Consider the following 16,835-nt stretch of genomic DNA (forward strand, 5'->3'; position numbering starts at 1 on the left):
TGATCCACTAAGTCAGGTAGTGACCAATTGTATGGTCTGACCATTTTCCTGCAAATTTACCATCTGGGCTCCCTCTCATAAAAATCTTAAGAAATCAGAGGTGTGGCTCAGAAAATGGCAAAAACTCCACATAAAGGATCTCGATGAACAATTAATCAGATCCAGCCCAGGCTTTGATATAGATAAAATCACAACTGAGGACCATAATAGAATTAATAGCTGGCTATCGGACGCTGCTCTGACTGTCATCAGCAAACAAAAATCATGCAATCCCCCTGTTTCCTGGTTTACGGATAAACTAAAAGAAGAAAAAAGCCTGTGCATAAAGCTAGAAAGACAATGGAGAAGAGACTACAACTCTGCTAATAAAGAAAAGTACAAGCTAGCACTTAATGCATATCATCTATCCTGTAAAATCGCCAAGGGGAATTTCACTAAAAATACTATCTTAGAAGCTCAAAATCACTCAGGGACTCTTTTTAATGTCCTCAAGAATCTAGCTGGGGCAGCAGCCCAACCTGAACCTCCTATCTTGTCACCCACCCAATGCAACCGTTTTGCGAATTTCTTTCACAAGGAAATAGCCACTATATATGCTAACTTCACATCTAATAACGATGTTAGCGATATCAGCCCCACTGTGCCCATCATTAGTGATCAACAGGAGCCTTCCATGAAGCAGGAAATTAGGACATGGCAACCAATAGATACTCTTGCCTTCGGTACTGTATTAAGTAGCATAAAATCAGGTTCACCCCAAGACCCTTTACCTGCGCATATTCTCAAACAATTTGGCCTTTCTATTTTGGAAGTTCTCAGAGCACTGTTAAATGCCTCCCTGAAGGAAGCTGTAATACCCAACGACTGGAAGCATGCCATGGTAGTTCCCCTGCTAAAAAAGGCTAACAGCGACCCAGAGGTGTTTTCCAACTTTCGCCCTGTATCTCTGCTGCCGATCCTGGCTGAGATCTTAGAAAAACACGTCAACAGGCAGTTGGCAGACTTTATCAATGACAACAATCTTTTGCACCATTCCCAATCCGGCTTTAGGAAAGGCCACTCCACTGAGTCCACCCTACTGGGGGTTATTGAGGTTATCCGCCTAGAACTGGATACTGGAGGCACGGCGGCACTCATTCTTTTAGATCTGAGTGCAGCATTCAACACCATCTGTCATACAACCCTCATCCAGTCCCTGAAGGATATTGGAATCAGAGGTAAAGCATTGAAATGATTGGAGCAATTTCTCCTGCATCGAACATATCAGGTCTTCTCCAAAAGTAATTCCTCAGAAGTATATGATTCCCCCTATGGAGTGCCCCAGGGCTCTATATTGAGCCCCCTCCTTTTTAATGTGTATGTCACTCCCCTAGCCAACATTGCTGAAGATATGGGCCTTACCATTTATTCCTATGCGGACGACACACAACTTGTGTTCTCCTCACATCTACAGAAAAATCTGACATCTCTCCCCTTCTGGACTACTTAGAATGGCTAACTGGCTCCATTCCAAAAAATTAAAGTTGAATGGGGATAAAACAGAGTTACTTATTTTTGGCAACCAAAAGAATCTTTCGGGCCCAACCCATTGGCCTGTTGAAATGGGCGCTACCCCGACTGCGGTACAATCCGCACGCAACTTAGGGGTAATAATTGACGATATGCTGTCTATGCGCACGCAAACAACCAAAACTGCCTCCACATGTTTTCTGATCCTCAAATGGTTGAGAAAAATACTGTGGCAATTGCCAGATGGAGCGCAGAGGACGGGCCTACAGGCCTTAATCACTTCGAGATTAGACTATGGTAACGTCCTATTCCTAGGAGTCACGAAAAGTACTCTGAATCGACTTCAAGTCGTTCAGAACTCTGCGGCCAGACTGCTCCTCCATCTCCGAGGTCGCACGAGTATGACAGAATACCTTAAGAAACTGCACTGGTTGAGAGTGGCAAGTAGAGTAAAGTTCAAGGCACTCTGTTACATGTATAAGATCAGCTCAGGTGCAGCCCCGGTTCACCTATGTAAGATGGCACAGAAATATCTACCCTCTCGCAACTTACGCTCAATGAACCAGGCGAAATTCATCGTTCCTAGGGTAAAAAGAGCTCGACTGGGCGGTCGTTCTTTTGCCTACATGGCACCTGTACTGTGGAACTCACTCCCTCTCCAACTGCGGTTAGAACCCTGCTATCTACGCTTCCGTAAGGGAGTGAAATCATGGCTTTTCGATCAATAACTGTCCCCCTGCTTACTTTTCAGTAACACAGATCCAAGGCGCCGGGAAACCCTCAGGGTAGCTGTCGCGCCATACAAGTGCAATAAATAAATAAATAGTGGACAGCCTACTATGCGCCAATTACACAGCTGTACAAACCATTTTTAGCCATATTTGCTCTGTGACCCTAAGACCTGGTGAGCAAATAATATTTGATGAATGGCAAACTTCTGAAAATCTTGACAAAAAAACTAAAGTCCTTGAGATCAAGAGATATCCGAGGCACCTCTGCGCTTGCATGACACTTTAAACTCAACTGATCCCAATAAAATATTTAATTTGCATATTTGTATTAAGACCTTTCACTTCTTCATACCACGCCCCCCCCTTCCGAATGCCATTCCCCTCGTACACCACCCAGACTTCCTGTATATATAATCTAGTGCTCTACCCAAACCATTGATGCCCCATGACTCTCGAACTGCATATTCCACAGTTCATTCTCCACGTAAACCCCACTATGTAAATCACACCGTCGCCCGCCAGGCTACCTCAGCATTATATAAATATAGTGAATTTAAAAAAAATGCTATACACGCTACCTTCTCCAGTTTCCCAAGCAGCATTTTGTAACCTTCTTCCTTCTCAGTTTCAGAGCCATCATGCAAGATGTCTGCACGCTGGATATCATGAATGAGCTCAGCCTCTTGTTCAGATACCGGGGATCCTGCTGTGAGAGGCACCCTTCTCTTTTCATCCTCCGATTCCTGTTCTGTGTCTGTATGAGCAGTAATGTACCTGCCAAAACAGAGATCTTGTTGTAATAACAGACACATACTTGAGACAAAAGTATGTCAAGGTTATATACACATAACAAAAGTCATCTTCTGAACCTCGTATTTGGAAAGGCAAAGTTAGGACAAACAAGTACAAAAAATATAAAATATCTTTTAACCTAATATACCTTTTCAATAATGTTCCTAAACTAAAATGTGCTCTCTGTGCAGAGAAAGAACACGGCAAAGAGAATGTTAAAACCACCGTAAATAGTGAAAAATGTGTAAACTAGATGAAAAAAATAAAGAAACGAAGGAAAGCAAGCTAAGACCAAGAGGGCTTCTTTTATCATGGAAGTGCATGGGCAGTCGAAAGTTAAAAGTGGATTTAAATGGAAAGAGGCATCTTTTCTCAGCAGGAGTGATGTATCTTGCTGCACAGACATACTCCTGGCTGAAATTTGAGTAAGGAGACCAATGAAACAGCAGACAAACGGTAAAGACATTTAGCCAGCACAACTGGCTCAAGACTGTTGAACTGTATGTAGTCTAAATAAAAACTACACACAATGGACTGGTTGAAGTGAGCTCTTAAAACCTACTATACGCGTATGAAACTACACAGCGATCTCTTGGCTGTTCAGGAACATCTATTAGGTGGTCCAGATTCAGACTAAAAGGGAAGATTTCCTAAATCACTACACTTGCAATTTGAATTAACCAGTACCTTAATTATGAACCCGAGAGGAGGCATGAGAATCAGTCGCACACATGGTGACCGCAGGTTATGGTTCAGGTGTTGCGATGCGTGTGATGGCTTCGTCATATCGCTTACCAAACAATGGGATTTCAGAGAAAACTAAAGGAGAATTGGAATATATAAAACTAACGGCCAGATCCAAAGTTTGCTGATGGGCTACTCAGTCACAAATCTTACGGATATAAAGACCGCCATATTACAAGTATCATAAGCTAAACTGCGCTTGATAGAACTCTAAATCCGCCTATTATGTGTTAATCAGACTGGGAATCTTTAGTGTAATATAGACTAATGCCTCCTGGCTTACTAAACATGAACAGTTACTCCTTTGATGTCATTAAATTCGACATGCACTATGATATTCTGTAATATCCCACTCTTGGAACGATAAAAGTCTTTAATCTTTAAAAAAGGCATGCGATGTATTGGATTTCCAACAAAACGCAAAGCAGCCTTCAGCTGTCTCTCATTATACAATTTCAATGCACTTTCTAGACTACAGTCTGTCAGCATTTCTTTATTTTTTTGACAAGTTAAGGCTGGTAACAATGAACACCACTTGTGTTTCTGTTCCCTACCACAGGGCCTAGCACACAGAGTAAAGACTGAGGAGAGCGGATAAGGAGCTGTGGTAACAAGAATATAATTAAATAAATGAACCAAGGATTGTAGGTCACAGAGAAGCCATGTTAAGTCAATGGTTGAAAATGGAATCCATATTCAGCATCCGTGATTAGAAAATCTTATTAAATATATGGAAGGAAAGAGGGTCATAGATTGAATCTGTCTAAATAATAATGGGGTGATCCAATTGTTGAATAACAGAAGACTATACATTTCGATAATTGGATCTAATCAGGCAACAAGTGAACAATAACACTGCACAGCTGTGCTTATAGACTGCTGAGGGACATATGTAAAGAAAAACTACATTTCTTTTTTTAAAACCTTTATTTTTCAGCAAACAACAACAACACAGTTCCCCCCAACATGGGCATCGGTAGAAAGAAAATACGCGTGTACACAGTTGGTTGCCCCAGTATGGCCCAAGCAGGTGCAGACATCATAATAATCCCAAGAATCAGATCTTCGGGATGCAGAGCAAATCATAGGTACTTACAGTATGGAACATTTGTGCGTAGCCAGCAGGGCACTACTCCAACACCATCCCTTCCTCCCCGCCCCTAGCATCGTCTCCCTCAGACCCCGACTCCCCGGGGGTGGACTATTCAGCACTGGTTGCATCAGAGTCACTGCAGAGTGACCCCACAGCGCACATCATACGCCAAGCAAGCAAGTCCTCCTGTAGCCTCTCATCCCTGCGTGTACGCTGCATGTGTGTCTCCTCAGCCAAGGTCCATTATCTAACATCCCTGAGCCACAGTGACATGACAGGGGCCCTTTGTCCCATCCAGGTAATAGCCACTCGTCGCCTCGCCAACACCAGGAGTAGCTGCAACATTTTGTACGATAAGTTCCTCTTTTTGGGTTTGGGGACCAGGGCCAGTAAACAATGAAGCGGGGTCAAGGCAATATGGAGGCTCGTGACCATTCGAATGTGGTCCACCACTGCCTTCCAGAAGTCCCCGACCAGCGGGCACTCCCAGGCCAGATGGAGAAATCCGGCTCTGTCCGCACCACACCTAGGGCAGGTATCCGTTTTATCCGCAGCGATGCAGTGAAATGCAACCGGAGTCATACAAGTGCGATGCACAAAATTAAAATGGATCAGCTTGAATCGTGACGGGGAGACCGGAGGGGCCGAGTCACACCTCATAGCCGAATATAACAGCGTAATCAGCCGTCGCCCCCTGTCACAGGACAGGAGGATATTCAGGGTGTGGGACACCTGGGGCGCCTCCGGATACTGTGGCCAGGTCGACCTTGCCATTTCCCGAAGGCCTCTATAATGGAGATATTGTCCCCCAGTGAGTCCAAAGGCCTCCGTAGCCCTCTCTAGGGTCACAAAAGAATTGTCTCGCCTAGCGTCTCACAGCCGCCCTCTCGCCATTCCCGGAACGACATGTGTTCCTCCATCAAAGTCACAGATGCCAAAATCCACACCGGTAACTCCCTATGAAAAGGGGCCCGCCGCAAAACCTTCTCCACGAACCGCTGCCGAACCCCCACAGTGTGTCGAACTATATACGGCAGGGAATCATCCGCACCTCTGCCCCGCATCAGAGCCACCTGTAGCGTCCTCTCATCCGCCCTGCCTGCTAAGAGTCTCAGTTCCCAGTTATCTATGTCCGCGAACCACCGCGCGGCTGGCAGGAGTTGTGCTGCGTAATAATATAGATCGAATCTTGGGGCCTCCAGACCCCCCTCTTCCCAGCGTCTGACCACTGTGTGCAGGGCAACTCTTTGAGCAGCGTATTAAGTGTGCTAAATATATGCTGGGGGACCGGACACAAGGTATTCTGTAGGACTTATAACACCCTCGGCAACATCACCATCTTGGCAACGGCTAGCCTCCCCATTAGGGAGAGTGGAAACGTATTCCAAAAGGACACGGACTGCTGCAGGGAACGAAGCACTCGTTCGGCGTTACGGGTCAGCAACTGCTCATCGGACGCGGTCACCTGGATTCCCAGGTATCTGAAGGCCTCCAATTCCCACCGCAGCCCCAGGTTCGGGAGACTCAGTCTGGAATCCTCGCCACAGCCCACCAGGGGAAAGATCAAGGACTTCCCAGGATTAAGGCGCAGCCCAGAAGCTGCACCAAACCGATCCAAGTGCTGCAACTGAAGCGGTAGCGATTCCAGAGGGGACGTCAGGTAGAACGACGCATCGTCGGCGTACAGGGAGATCAGGTTTACAGCATCCCCCACCTGTATCCCCCAGGGAACCATCTCCGTTCGGATTGACACCGCTAGGGGCTCAATCGCCAGGGCGAACAGGAGCGGCGACAGGGGGCACCCCTGCCCAAGTGCCATTCTTCCGAGCGGGCCGCCCCGAGTCTGACCCTGGCCGTAGGTGCGCTGTATAGAATCTGGATCCAGGCGCAGAAGAGGGGCCCCACCCCAGGGGCCCCACCCCAGCCAGTCTAAGCACTTCCAAGAGGTACCCCCAGCTGACAGTGTTAAAAGCTTTAGCCAGGTCTATTGACACCAGGACCTGGGGATCCTCCCCATCACGCACTTCATGGAGAACATGGTTTAGGCGCCGAAGATTCATGGCGGTGTTGCGGCCAGGGATGAACCCACACTGGTCCTGATGGACCAAATGCGCCATGTGCGGCGCCAGCCGGGTGGCCAAAATCCTAGTGAGGATTTTCACTCGGTGTTAATCAGAGTGATAGGCCGGTACGCCCCGGGATCACAGCTATCCCCTCCTGGTTTCAGAAGCATGCAAACCTCCCCCTGACGCATGGTAGGTGGGAGGGTGCCACGGACCAGCGCCTCATGGTAAACCTGTAGAAGAAGGGGGGCAAGGGTATCCGCAAACGCCTGATAAAATTCCGGTGGGAAACCGTCTCCATCCGGAGCCTTGGCCTTCGGCAGGGTGGCCAGTGCTACTCTGACCTCCCGAAGTGACAAAACGGCGTCCAGTTCCTCCGCGTCCTCTTCTGAGAGGGTCTGGAGGGTCAGTCCCCGGAGGTATGGCTGATAGGATTCCTCCGTCACCGAGGGGTCCGCTGTATATACTGCTTGTAGATGAGTGCGGAGAACCTCGAGGAGGTCCACCTCTGAGTGCACCATGTCCCCTGCAGGATCCTTCAACGCTACTATCCGTGCCGGAGCGGACTCCCTCCGAAGAATCCAGGCCAGCAAGCGGCCAGACTTGTCCCCCTCCCGGTGGAGACGTTGATGGTATTGGCCGAGGGTAAACTTATCCAGCCGGGTAAGTATATCATAAACGCCCTCACGGGCCGTCCGCTCAGATCCCAGGTCCCGCAAGTCTCGGAGCAACTGCCTCCGGACCCCATAAGTCAGGCCCATACAAGCGCCCCGCACAACCGCCTTGAGGGCGTCCCATTTGGTCGCATAATGCAAGTCGTTGTCCCCCCAGTTTAAGTCTAAATAGTTCTGTAGGGCAGTCGCCACATGTTCCCTACCCACCTGATCCTGCAGGAGGTCCCCCAGCATCCTCCAAGTCCGCGGGCGGGAGGACTGATCCACCCATTGCGCAACGCACGTCACGGGCGAATGGTCAGACAGAAACCGAGCCTGATGGGTGATCGCCAAAATAAGGGACGCGTCAAGATTGGCAGCGAGGATTCTATCGAGCCTGCTATGTGTGTTGTGGGTCGGAGTGTAACAGGTGTATAGTTTCTGCATCGGGTTACCGAGGCGCCACACATCAGCAGCACCCAGGTTATCCATCACCTCCCGGAGACGCGCTGTCATCCGTGGTTTCGTGCCAGTACGGGGAGGGTGCCGTCCAACATAGGGTCCAACACACAGTTAAAGTCCCCAAACCAAAGGAGGGGGGGCGTCTAAATCTGAAACAATAAGCTCTTGAAGATTGGAGAAGAAGCCTGGGTCATCTACATTGGGTGCAGAAGAATTTAGCAGCAGGAAGACCCTCCCATCCAGCTTCACCTGCAGAAGTAAGTACCTGCCCTCAATATCCGCCTCAGCAAACTGGGCCGCTCACCGCCACAGGAAGGACGTCGTCACAGCGGGAGGGAAGGCCGGCTTTCTGGATGCAATGGAACAGTAAAGAATGCGTTGCATAAATCAATAACTGTATACCATTCTGCATCATGCGGAATCTGATATAAAATTACCGCTGGGTTTGGTACAACTGGACAACATGGAACAACAATTTTGTTAACTTTTCTCAAGTCCTGAACAATTCTGAAAGTTATGTTTGGCTTTTTAATTCCCATAATCGGTGAGTTACATGGGCTACTCTCAATTTCTTATAGAACACCTTGTTTTATAAATTTGTCTATTACAGGTGTAATGCCTTCAATCACTTCTGCTTTCATTTTATACTGGGGAATGTTTGGATAATCTGCTCCTTGTTTTACTGATATTTGTACTGGAGCTACGTTTTTCATTAAACCCATTTCATCTCCAGTGAAATCCCAGATTTTTACATTCACTGTGTCTTTTAATTCTTCAGGTGAATTATTTTTATCAAACACAGGAAATAAGTTACTTTCCTCTGCCTCAACCATTGACATTGTTAATTTATAAAGTCCATCTTCTTCTGGGGTTTGAAGCTCTGTACCATCCGGTGAGCAATATATTGCACAGTTCATTTTACAGAGAATGTCCCTACCTAATAGATTTACTGGACTGCTATCACAAACTACAAATATGTGCATGTCTTTGAATTTACCTATTTCAACTTCAACTGGTTCAGTTAAATCTGTTTTAATTTGCTGATTAGCTACACCTACTACTTGGATCTTTTCTCCAGAGAGAGGAAGGTTTTCTATTTCCACTGATCTAACAGTAGAACGGGTAGCACCTGTATCCACTAGGAAAGTAATTTCTACATCATTCACTTTACCATTTATAAATGGACCTGATTGATCTACCTCAAGAGTGGCTCCAAGCACACACTCTTCCTCCTCTCTCAGGCACCGTCAGAAGTAATCCTCAGATTCACTCCCTCCATCTTCTTTCATCCAAAATTGTTGAGACACATTTGGCACATTCACTCTTGGTGATCTGTTTACCTGTTCACCTCCGGTGAATCCTGTTTCTGTACTGTATCGCTGCGAATTTACACAGTTTGGAAGTGGCGGTTGTGGTAACTGACTTTGCTGATTCACTATCTGTCGCTGTAGCTGTTGCTGCTCATTTATCTCATTCTGCATCTGTGGATTTAATTATGCATTTTTTACAAAGGTTCTGGGCGGATTCTTACACTCGCCCTTCCAGTGTCCAATTTTGCCACAATTAAAACATGGGAGTTTCTGTTTTAACTCTTCTATGTTTCCCATCAATTTTGGTTTATTATAATTACCTTTCAATTTTCCTTGGTTCTGATCAACATTTTTATTTCCCAAAGTTGCTATTTGTTGTTCAGCCACTTTCACCTGTGCCCACATTGCTTTTTCTTTCAGCTTCTTTTGTTTAGCTTCTATCTCATCACTACAGTATTTTGCTTTTCTCGAAATCTCATCCACTGTGTTTGATTGCCAACCAACTATTCCAGTTCTTACCATTTCACTAATTTCAGGTCTTAAGCCATATACAAATCTGTATATAAAATGGCTCATGTCCTTTTCACTTAGATGCTCTTAACCACTGTATTGTTTAAATACCAGCAGTAATCTTTCATAGAATGAATGTACTGATTCTTTTGATTCTTGAATTGTTCTGTCTATTTTAACCCAATCTATCTCTTTTGGGGGAATCTTGTTTTTCAAAAACACAATTACTTGTTCATATTTTCTCATTACCTCTGGAAAAGGAGCACCTGTTACTTTATCTCGTTCATATTCTTTACTAGGCCAGCCTATAGTAGTTTTACATTCTGTCCAAAGATATGATGGGACAACAATGTCAAATAATCAATCAAGATCAACCCACAAAACTTTTGAAACTTTCACAAATCTTTCTACCTGTCGATACCATTCTACAGGTTTTTCTCTCAATCGGGGAAAATCATTGGTGAACAGTAAAATGTCCTGTCTTGTCCAAGGAACATGCACATATCCTCCTCCTGCTATTTCTCACATTGGAAACTCATTCACCACTTTTTTCTTTTCTCTAACAGGAAAAGCTAAACTTGTTCTGTCTTCATCCCTTTTCTTTGTCCATTTTGCTCTCCATTTGCTTAGTTCACCCCATTTTCTCAAAATCACAATTAATTCTTTTATATGGGTAATTCTTCCTGAGGTATTCATATTCTCAATATCTTTTTCAGAGAAATCCACTCTATAACTTTTCTGCAAATTCTTCTGCTTGCTTAAATCTACTTCAAACTCAGCAGCTATTTCTTCCAATCGATCAGATTTGTTTTTCGTTTTCCATGTTATGCTTTTGCAAATAAATAATAATTCATCATCCTGATATGCCTTCGAACGGTCAGTCCCAATTGTACCAATTATTAATTCCTCTAAATCTGCTTTCAGCTTTCCAACATCAAGCAATTTGCATTCTGGAGTCAAATCTATTTTACTCAGACTCTTTATCGGAATCAGAATCTTAATCAGAATCAGAATCTGCACCAGTTGGGGTTTTACATGACAAACTTTGATTAAAAGTTAAATCAGGCATCATCATTTTTTCTCGATGTATTTCAGTTAAATCTGAATAGAATTTTTCAGTCACTTTCTGTATTTCCGAATTTAATGGAACAGTTAAAGCTGAATGTCTAATTTCTTTTTGATCAAATACTGGAAGAACAGGTCCAATCGTTACAGGCACTGTTACTACTTTCATGCTTTTAGATAACTACTGTATTCATTCATTCGCAGAACGAATGTATTCTGAAGTATATGGCAATCTCTCATACCTTTCTGTTCTATTTCCATTTCTTGGGGCCACATTACTTTGAACTGGAGTTTCAGTAAAATTACTATGTACTCCTGATGTAATTGAACTACATCATGTTTCTACTCTCTCAAGTGTTTTTCTATTGCTCTGATTTGTCTCAGGTGATAACTCTACTCTTTCAGGTGTTCTTTTATTATTCTCGTTTGTTTCAGGGGATGTTTCATCAATTATTTCTCTTGGTGGGGCACTTGAAGAAGTCCATGTGCAAACTGGTTGATAAGGTGGCGGCTTTTTAGTATAAATATCTTCTAATACTGCATCTTCTGGATCACTTTCTTCTGTAATAGGATTTCTCTTTTTAGTAAATTTTTTCCCAGATGCCTCATCAATTAGTCTCACTGGGTATAAACCATCACACATGTCTGCTCTTCTCCATCGACGCATTCTATCCTCATGTGTTTCCCTATCAAGACCTAATCCTGTTCCCTTTGGTATTCCTCTACTCTCTCGTTCCAACTCAAACATTTCATCTTCCCATTCAACTAAAGCTTCAAATTGAGTAGGTCTTGGCTTTGGTACAAGTTCCATCATTCTTTCTCTTAAATTTCTCAAGACTGCTATGTTAAATGATCCATCTTCTGGCCATGCTAATATACCATCGTTTTCAGTATATTTCATCCAGTTCTCAATCTAAAGACAAGTATGATAACCATATTCACCTAACATATAAGCTGCAGGTGTTTTGTACTTCTGAAGTAATCTTCCACCTCGCGTTGAAATTTTCTTGTCAGGTTTAATTTTGTTTTTCAACTTCTGAAACCATGTGAGTTTCTTTTTCTCTTTCAAATAATAATAATCCATGTCTTTTAAACAAATTTTCCTTACTTCGGTAAAGATCGTAACAACTTCCTTGTTATTACGCAACACCAACCAATCCGTGCGCGAAACTAACTAATAAACCAATCAGGTTAATCTTCGTCACTATTCTGCTCAACCAATAGAATTACTGTTTTTCAGGATGGGCCAATCAGCTGTAAGCTTGTCTTGTCACGTGAACCAATCTGTGCGCGAATACCATGACGTATGTTAGCCAATCACAGCGCGACTCTTGTGACGTATGCTACCGCTGCAGCTTCTCTGCCTCTCCCTTCGCTCCTTACACTGACCCCGCCTTTACAAAAAAAATTCACAGCGCCATATTTACAAAACTTTCAATCAAATTGAATTAGTAACACCACAAAAGCAAACCATTTGTCTGTTTCGCTAAAATAAAGTGATAGCTTTTTCAAACATTCAAGTATTCTTTCGCATGAAATAGACGACGCTATTTTCACAATCATTTACGCACATTCATACGGAAAAATCCCTAACCATTCATACATAAATCTTTAGTAGGACTTTAACCCACCAATAGAAATTCTCACTCGCCAGTAAGATAGACGACGCTTCCCTACCCTTCACTCAAGCTCAGATAAGTTCTACTACTCTTTTCACAGTGAGTTTTAAAACAGAACAGATGTCCCTATACTCGAAAGCTACGATTTCATAGACAATCCTCCCTACACATTCTACCTTACACACCTAAAATCCCTAAACTTGTGTTGTACGACCACAACACTTGTGATATACGACGATACCACTATTTTGAAACAGAACAAATGCACTGTGTAACTTCACCTGTCACACTACTTATGCCGGCACAACCAGGAATTTTCACACTGCTGGAAAAACCTTTCGACTACATGTAACAATTAAACAAACTTAACATGTTTTAGGCATAAATCCTATATGTTACCATGTAACATGCTAGTTACCATAGTAACCGTACCTCTGCTACCAAATAATTGATCCAGCGCTCTGATCGAAAAACTGTCTCATGAACGCTACCCAACACCTCAACACTCACCATCAAACACCAAACACATATTCAGGCAAATAACACCAATGAGACAATTTCTGAGCAACTGAATCAGGTGATTTGATTAATCAATCTATTCACAAAATATTTACACTATTATATACAACTGCAGTTTATCTTTCTTTAGCATGATATTAAACATTAGCGCTCATAAATCAAATCACTTAAGGCGATTGGATCAACTGATGGAAACTAGACCATGAATAAACAAGACCAGCTTGTCATTTAAAATCTAATTTTATTATCTTTATTTTTCATAAGGAAAAAGCATTTACGTTTTAGAATCTTTATTTTATTCTCAAAGAAGAAAGCAGCATTTATTAAAGAATGAAATTAAGACTGTCATATCAAAACAAGTTCAGAAACACAAATTATTAGCAAAATAATAGTTTTCCATTCCCTAAATCTATTTCCCTAACTATTTCTCTCTTCGCCTGAAAAGGAATAAATCATTAAAAGTCTGCTGTACTTACATGCGCCAAAGGTCCATCAGCATGTCTTGACTCTCAGGAGTCAGAAAGTAAGATGTTTTTTTTCCCTGCTCATTGTGTCAGACTTTATACCTTTCTTTCTAACTAAACTTTCTACATTTTACATTCTTACATAGAAATCCGCGTTTTTCATTGGCTGTCCGGTGTCAGACCACGATAAAGTAAATTATGTCATCTCCGATCCTCGACCAAGTCCAGGCTTTACATAAGCCCTATTGTCTTTCAATTCAGCTTCCTCAAGAATGCAACTTTTCTTCGAGTGTTGTACATTTCACTTCCTAACCTTGGCTAGGATATCAAGTTCCTGTCCTTGGTTTATCTTTCCATGAGCACATTCAACACGACCAAAAGGCTGCTTTTTAATTCACGATGTCTGTGCAGCATTAATCTTCTCAGCTGCGCATGTGTGAACAACTCACTCTGGACAAGCTTTTACGTCTGCAGCTCTGTCAGCCATCTCTGAGCCATTTTTTAGGCCTTACTTCGGAAACTATTATTAAACAAACACAAGACATCAATTAATTAAAGAATTGAGACCCATTTTGTTACCCTCCCCCTTTGCTAATTAACCCTGTTAATTGTGTTACCTAGCAGAAGCACAAGTAGGCAGCATTATATTTACTCTTCCTCCTTCAGGAACTGCACGAAATCCATGAGCTTTTGTCACAAAAGACATCACATAAGCACACATAATAAGCACATGCCATTAGTTAAACAGCCGCATTTAATACTGACAAAGACAATAGACAAGGTTAGTTTATTATTTTTCTACTTCGCGTTTGCAACATAAGGCACATTAGTGTTACCCCGCGTGTACTGATGATTGCATTTTTAAACTAAGTTGATTAATAATTTCACCACAAGCTTATTAATTTGGTTACAGTTACAAGGGATTAATTTCTCAAGTTCGAACAAAATTTTGTTCTTCACTTTGCTCCATCAATGGCATCCCAGCGGATTTGTTTAAATACAATATTGAGCTTTGGGGGCCCATTTTAGTATAAGTTTTTAATGCTACCTTTGAGAGGGGTCTAAATGCCTCATGGTTCACTTCCGTAATTGTGCCGATATTTAAGAAGGGAGATAGGCAAAATTGTGCATGCTACCAACCGATTTCCCTACTAGATTTATCCATACAAATCCTTGGGAGAGTCATTTTAGGGAGACTTCAAAGCTGGGCGGAAGAAAATGGGATAATCAGTGACTTGCAATATGGTTTTCAGAAGGGGGTAGGAACAATAGAGCAGGGCCTAAATCTATTTATTTTGCACCAAAAATATACCAGGGCAAAGGGGAAACGCATATATTTTACATTTGTTGACTTAACGTCAGCATTCGATTGCGTTTCTCACAGCAAACTTTGGGCAATATTAGAAAGTTTGGGGGTGGAAGTAACTATCATTTGTTTTCTAAGGGAACTATATTCAGGTGCCACTGCATCGGTCCGTTATGGGAAGGATGGAGAATGCACTAGATCCTTTGGGATAGATTGTGGGGTACGTCAGGGGTGCGTTTTGGCCCCCTTTTTATTTTTAGTATACATTAATGGCCTTGAAAGAATTTTGCTCCAAGAGTGCAGGGATATGCCTATGGTAGATAAAAGATCAATCCCTGCACTCTTGTACGCAGACGATGTAGTCATAATGGCACGGACCCCCCCTTGCCCTACAGGGCTTGATAACATCCTTTAACACCTTTATGTTAAATTTGGATCTAAAAATTAACTGTACAAAAACGTTCTCAATGAACTGTGGCCCTAGTAGTAGTAGACGGAGAAAAACCATGTATATAAATGATAGTCCCTTGGATTCTACCCCTACCTTTCCTTACCTAGGCATCCTGTTCCACGAGTCTGGTACATGGACAAGTGTAGTTAAAGCTAGAAGCTTTATGTTTTCTAAATCAATAATGGCTTTAAAAAACTTTATTAGAAAAATGGGAAAAAAGCCGATCAGGGAAATTTTAAAATTTTTTAATGCGACCTGTATATCAGTTGCTCTTTATGGCTCGGGACTCTGGGGATACGCCAACACAAAATCCATTCAAATCGTGGAAAATATGTTTCTGAGATACATCTTAGCCGTACCTGAGAGTGTCTCAACTTACATTTGTCACACGGAACTCGGCAAGCCACACATTGAAGATACAATTCAAGTCCAGCCTATACTTCTCTGGCACAGGGTTTGGACAACCGACGAGTGTGTACTGAATCGCACTATTTTAATGGATGTCTTAAAACTAGAACACGTGAGTAGGATCAAATGGCTTGCCTACGTAAAACATTTCTTTGTTGAAATGGATTGCCGAAATTATTATAATGATCCTCTCACAATGGCTAATATCCAGAGGAAGACATTGAAAAAACAATGTATGGAGTATCTTGAAGATAAAAGAGCTAGTTAGGAAGTAAAGAAAAAGACTGTATGCTCACACCAATTGATATTAACTCAGCACAAACTACAGCCATATCTAACTTTACATATGACCAACTTTGAGAGATATGTCCTGACACGGTTCAGGTTAAATATACCTTTTAGAGTTCTTAGTTTCCCTGTCATGAATACCTGGACATATGATTTAATTAAGTGTCCTTGTGATGATTTTTCACCCCAGTCTGATATCCACATTTTATTTTTCTGTAAATTTTATATATTGCCTCGTAAGAAATTGATTATCCCAATTTTAAAGGAAATGAATGTGAATCGATGTCGCCCAGCCTTTTTAGAAATGCAGAGATTGGACACGGTATTAACTGTTGCATCTATTTCTGAATTTTTAAAAAATGTTTTTAGATTACGAAAATCAATTTGTATGTATGAATTTTAATAGCTTTTTAAGTATAAAATGGCGCCCTATGATGTATTTTATGTATGATACTTCTTCTTAAATGTATTTTCAAATGTATTTTCTGGTTGTGTACTTTTATGGTTATTGCTGATTAACCGAATAAAGAAATAAATTGAATTGAACTTGTCCATCTGATAGAGACATCCAGCCACAGATTCCTTACCTATGACTAGATACCCAGGTAATACCATCCCCGGAGAAGGTACTGTAAATATGTTAACTACCAGGAAATCCTGCAGGACATAGTGGCCAAAAGGCCATACCTGTGGACTAGACTGTTCAGGCAGTAGTGCTTGGTAAATGTGTGCAGAGATGCCCATGTTGCTGCCTGTCAAGTACTGGAATTACACACTTCAACGCCAAGGTAGCAGCCTTAGCTCTCGTGGAATGGGCCCTTAACTCCTTGGACGCTCATGACGAGCTC

General features: G+C 42.6%; 1 protein-coding gene across 2 annotated transcripts in view; it reads right to left on the reverse strand.

Annotated features, from left to right (window-relative positions):
* RMDN2 (regulator of microtubule dynamics 2) overlaps positions 1 to 16,835 on the reverse strand; it is a 726,737-nt gene that overhangs the window by 505,784 nt on the left and 204,118 nt on the right. For both annotated transcript variants that reach the window (XM_086926853.1, XM_086926852.1), the window contains exon 3: positions 2,819 to 3,014. In XM_086926853.1, coding sequence (XP_086782979.1) covers positions 2,819 to 3,014 — 196 coding nt within the window. The remainder of the gene's footprint in view (positions 1 to 2,818; positions 3,015 to 16,835) is intronic.

The sequence above is a fragment of the Lissotriton vulgaris genome, chromosome 6, assembly GCF_964263255.1.
Source record: "Lissotriton vulgaris chromosome 6, aLisVul1.2, whole genome shotgun sequence".
Taxonomy (NCBI): Eukaryota; Metazoa; Chordata; class Amphibia; order Caudata; family Salamandridae; genus Lissotriton; species Lissotriton vulgaris.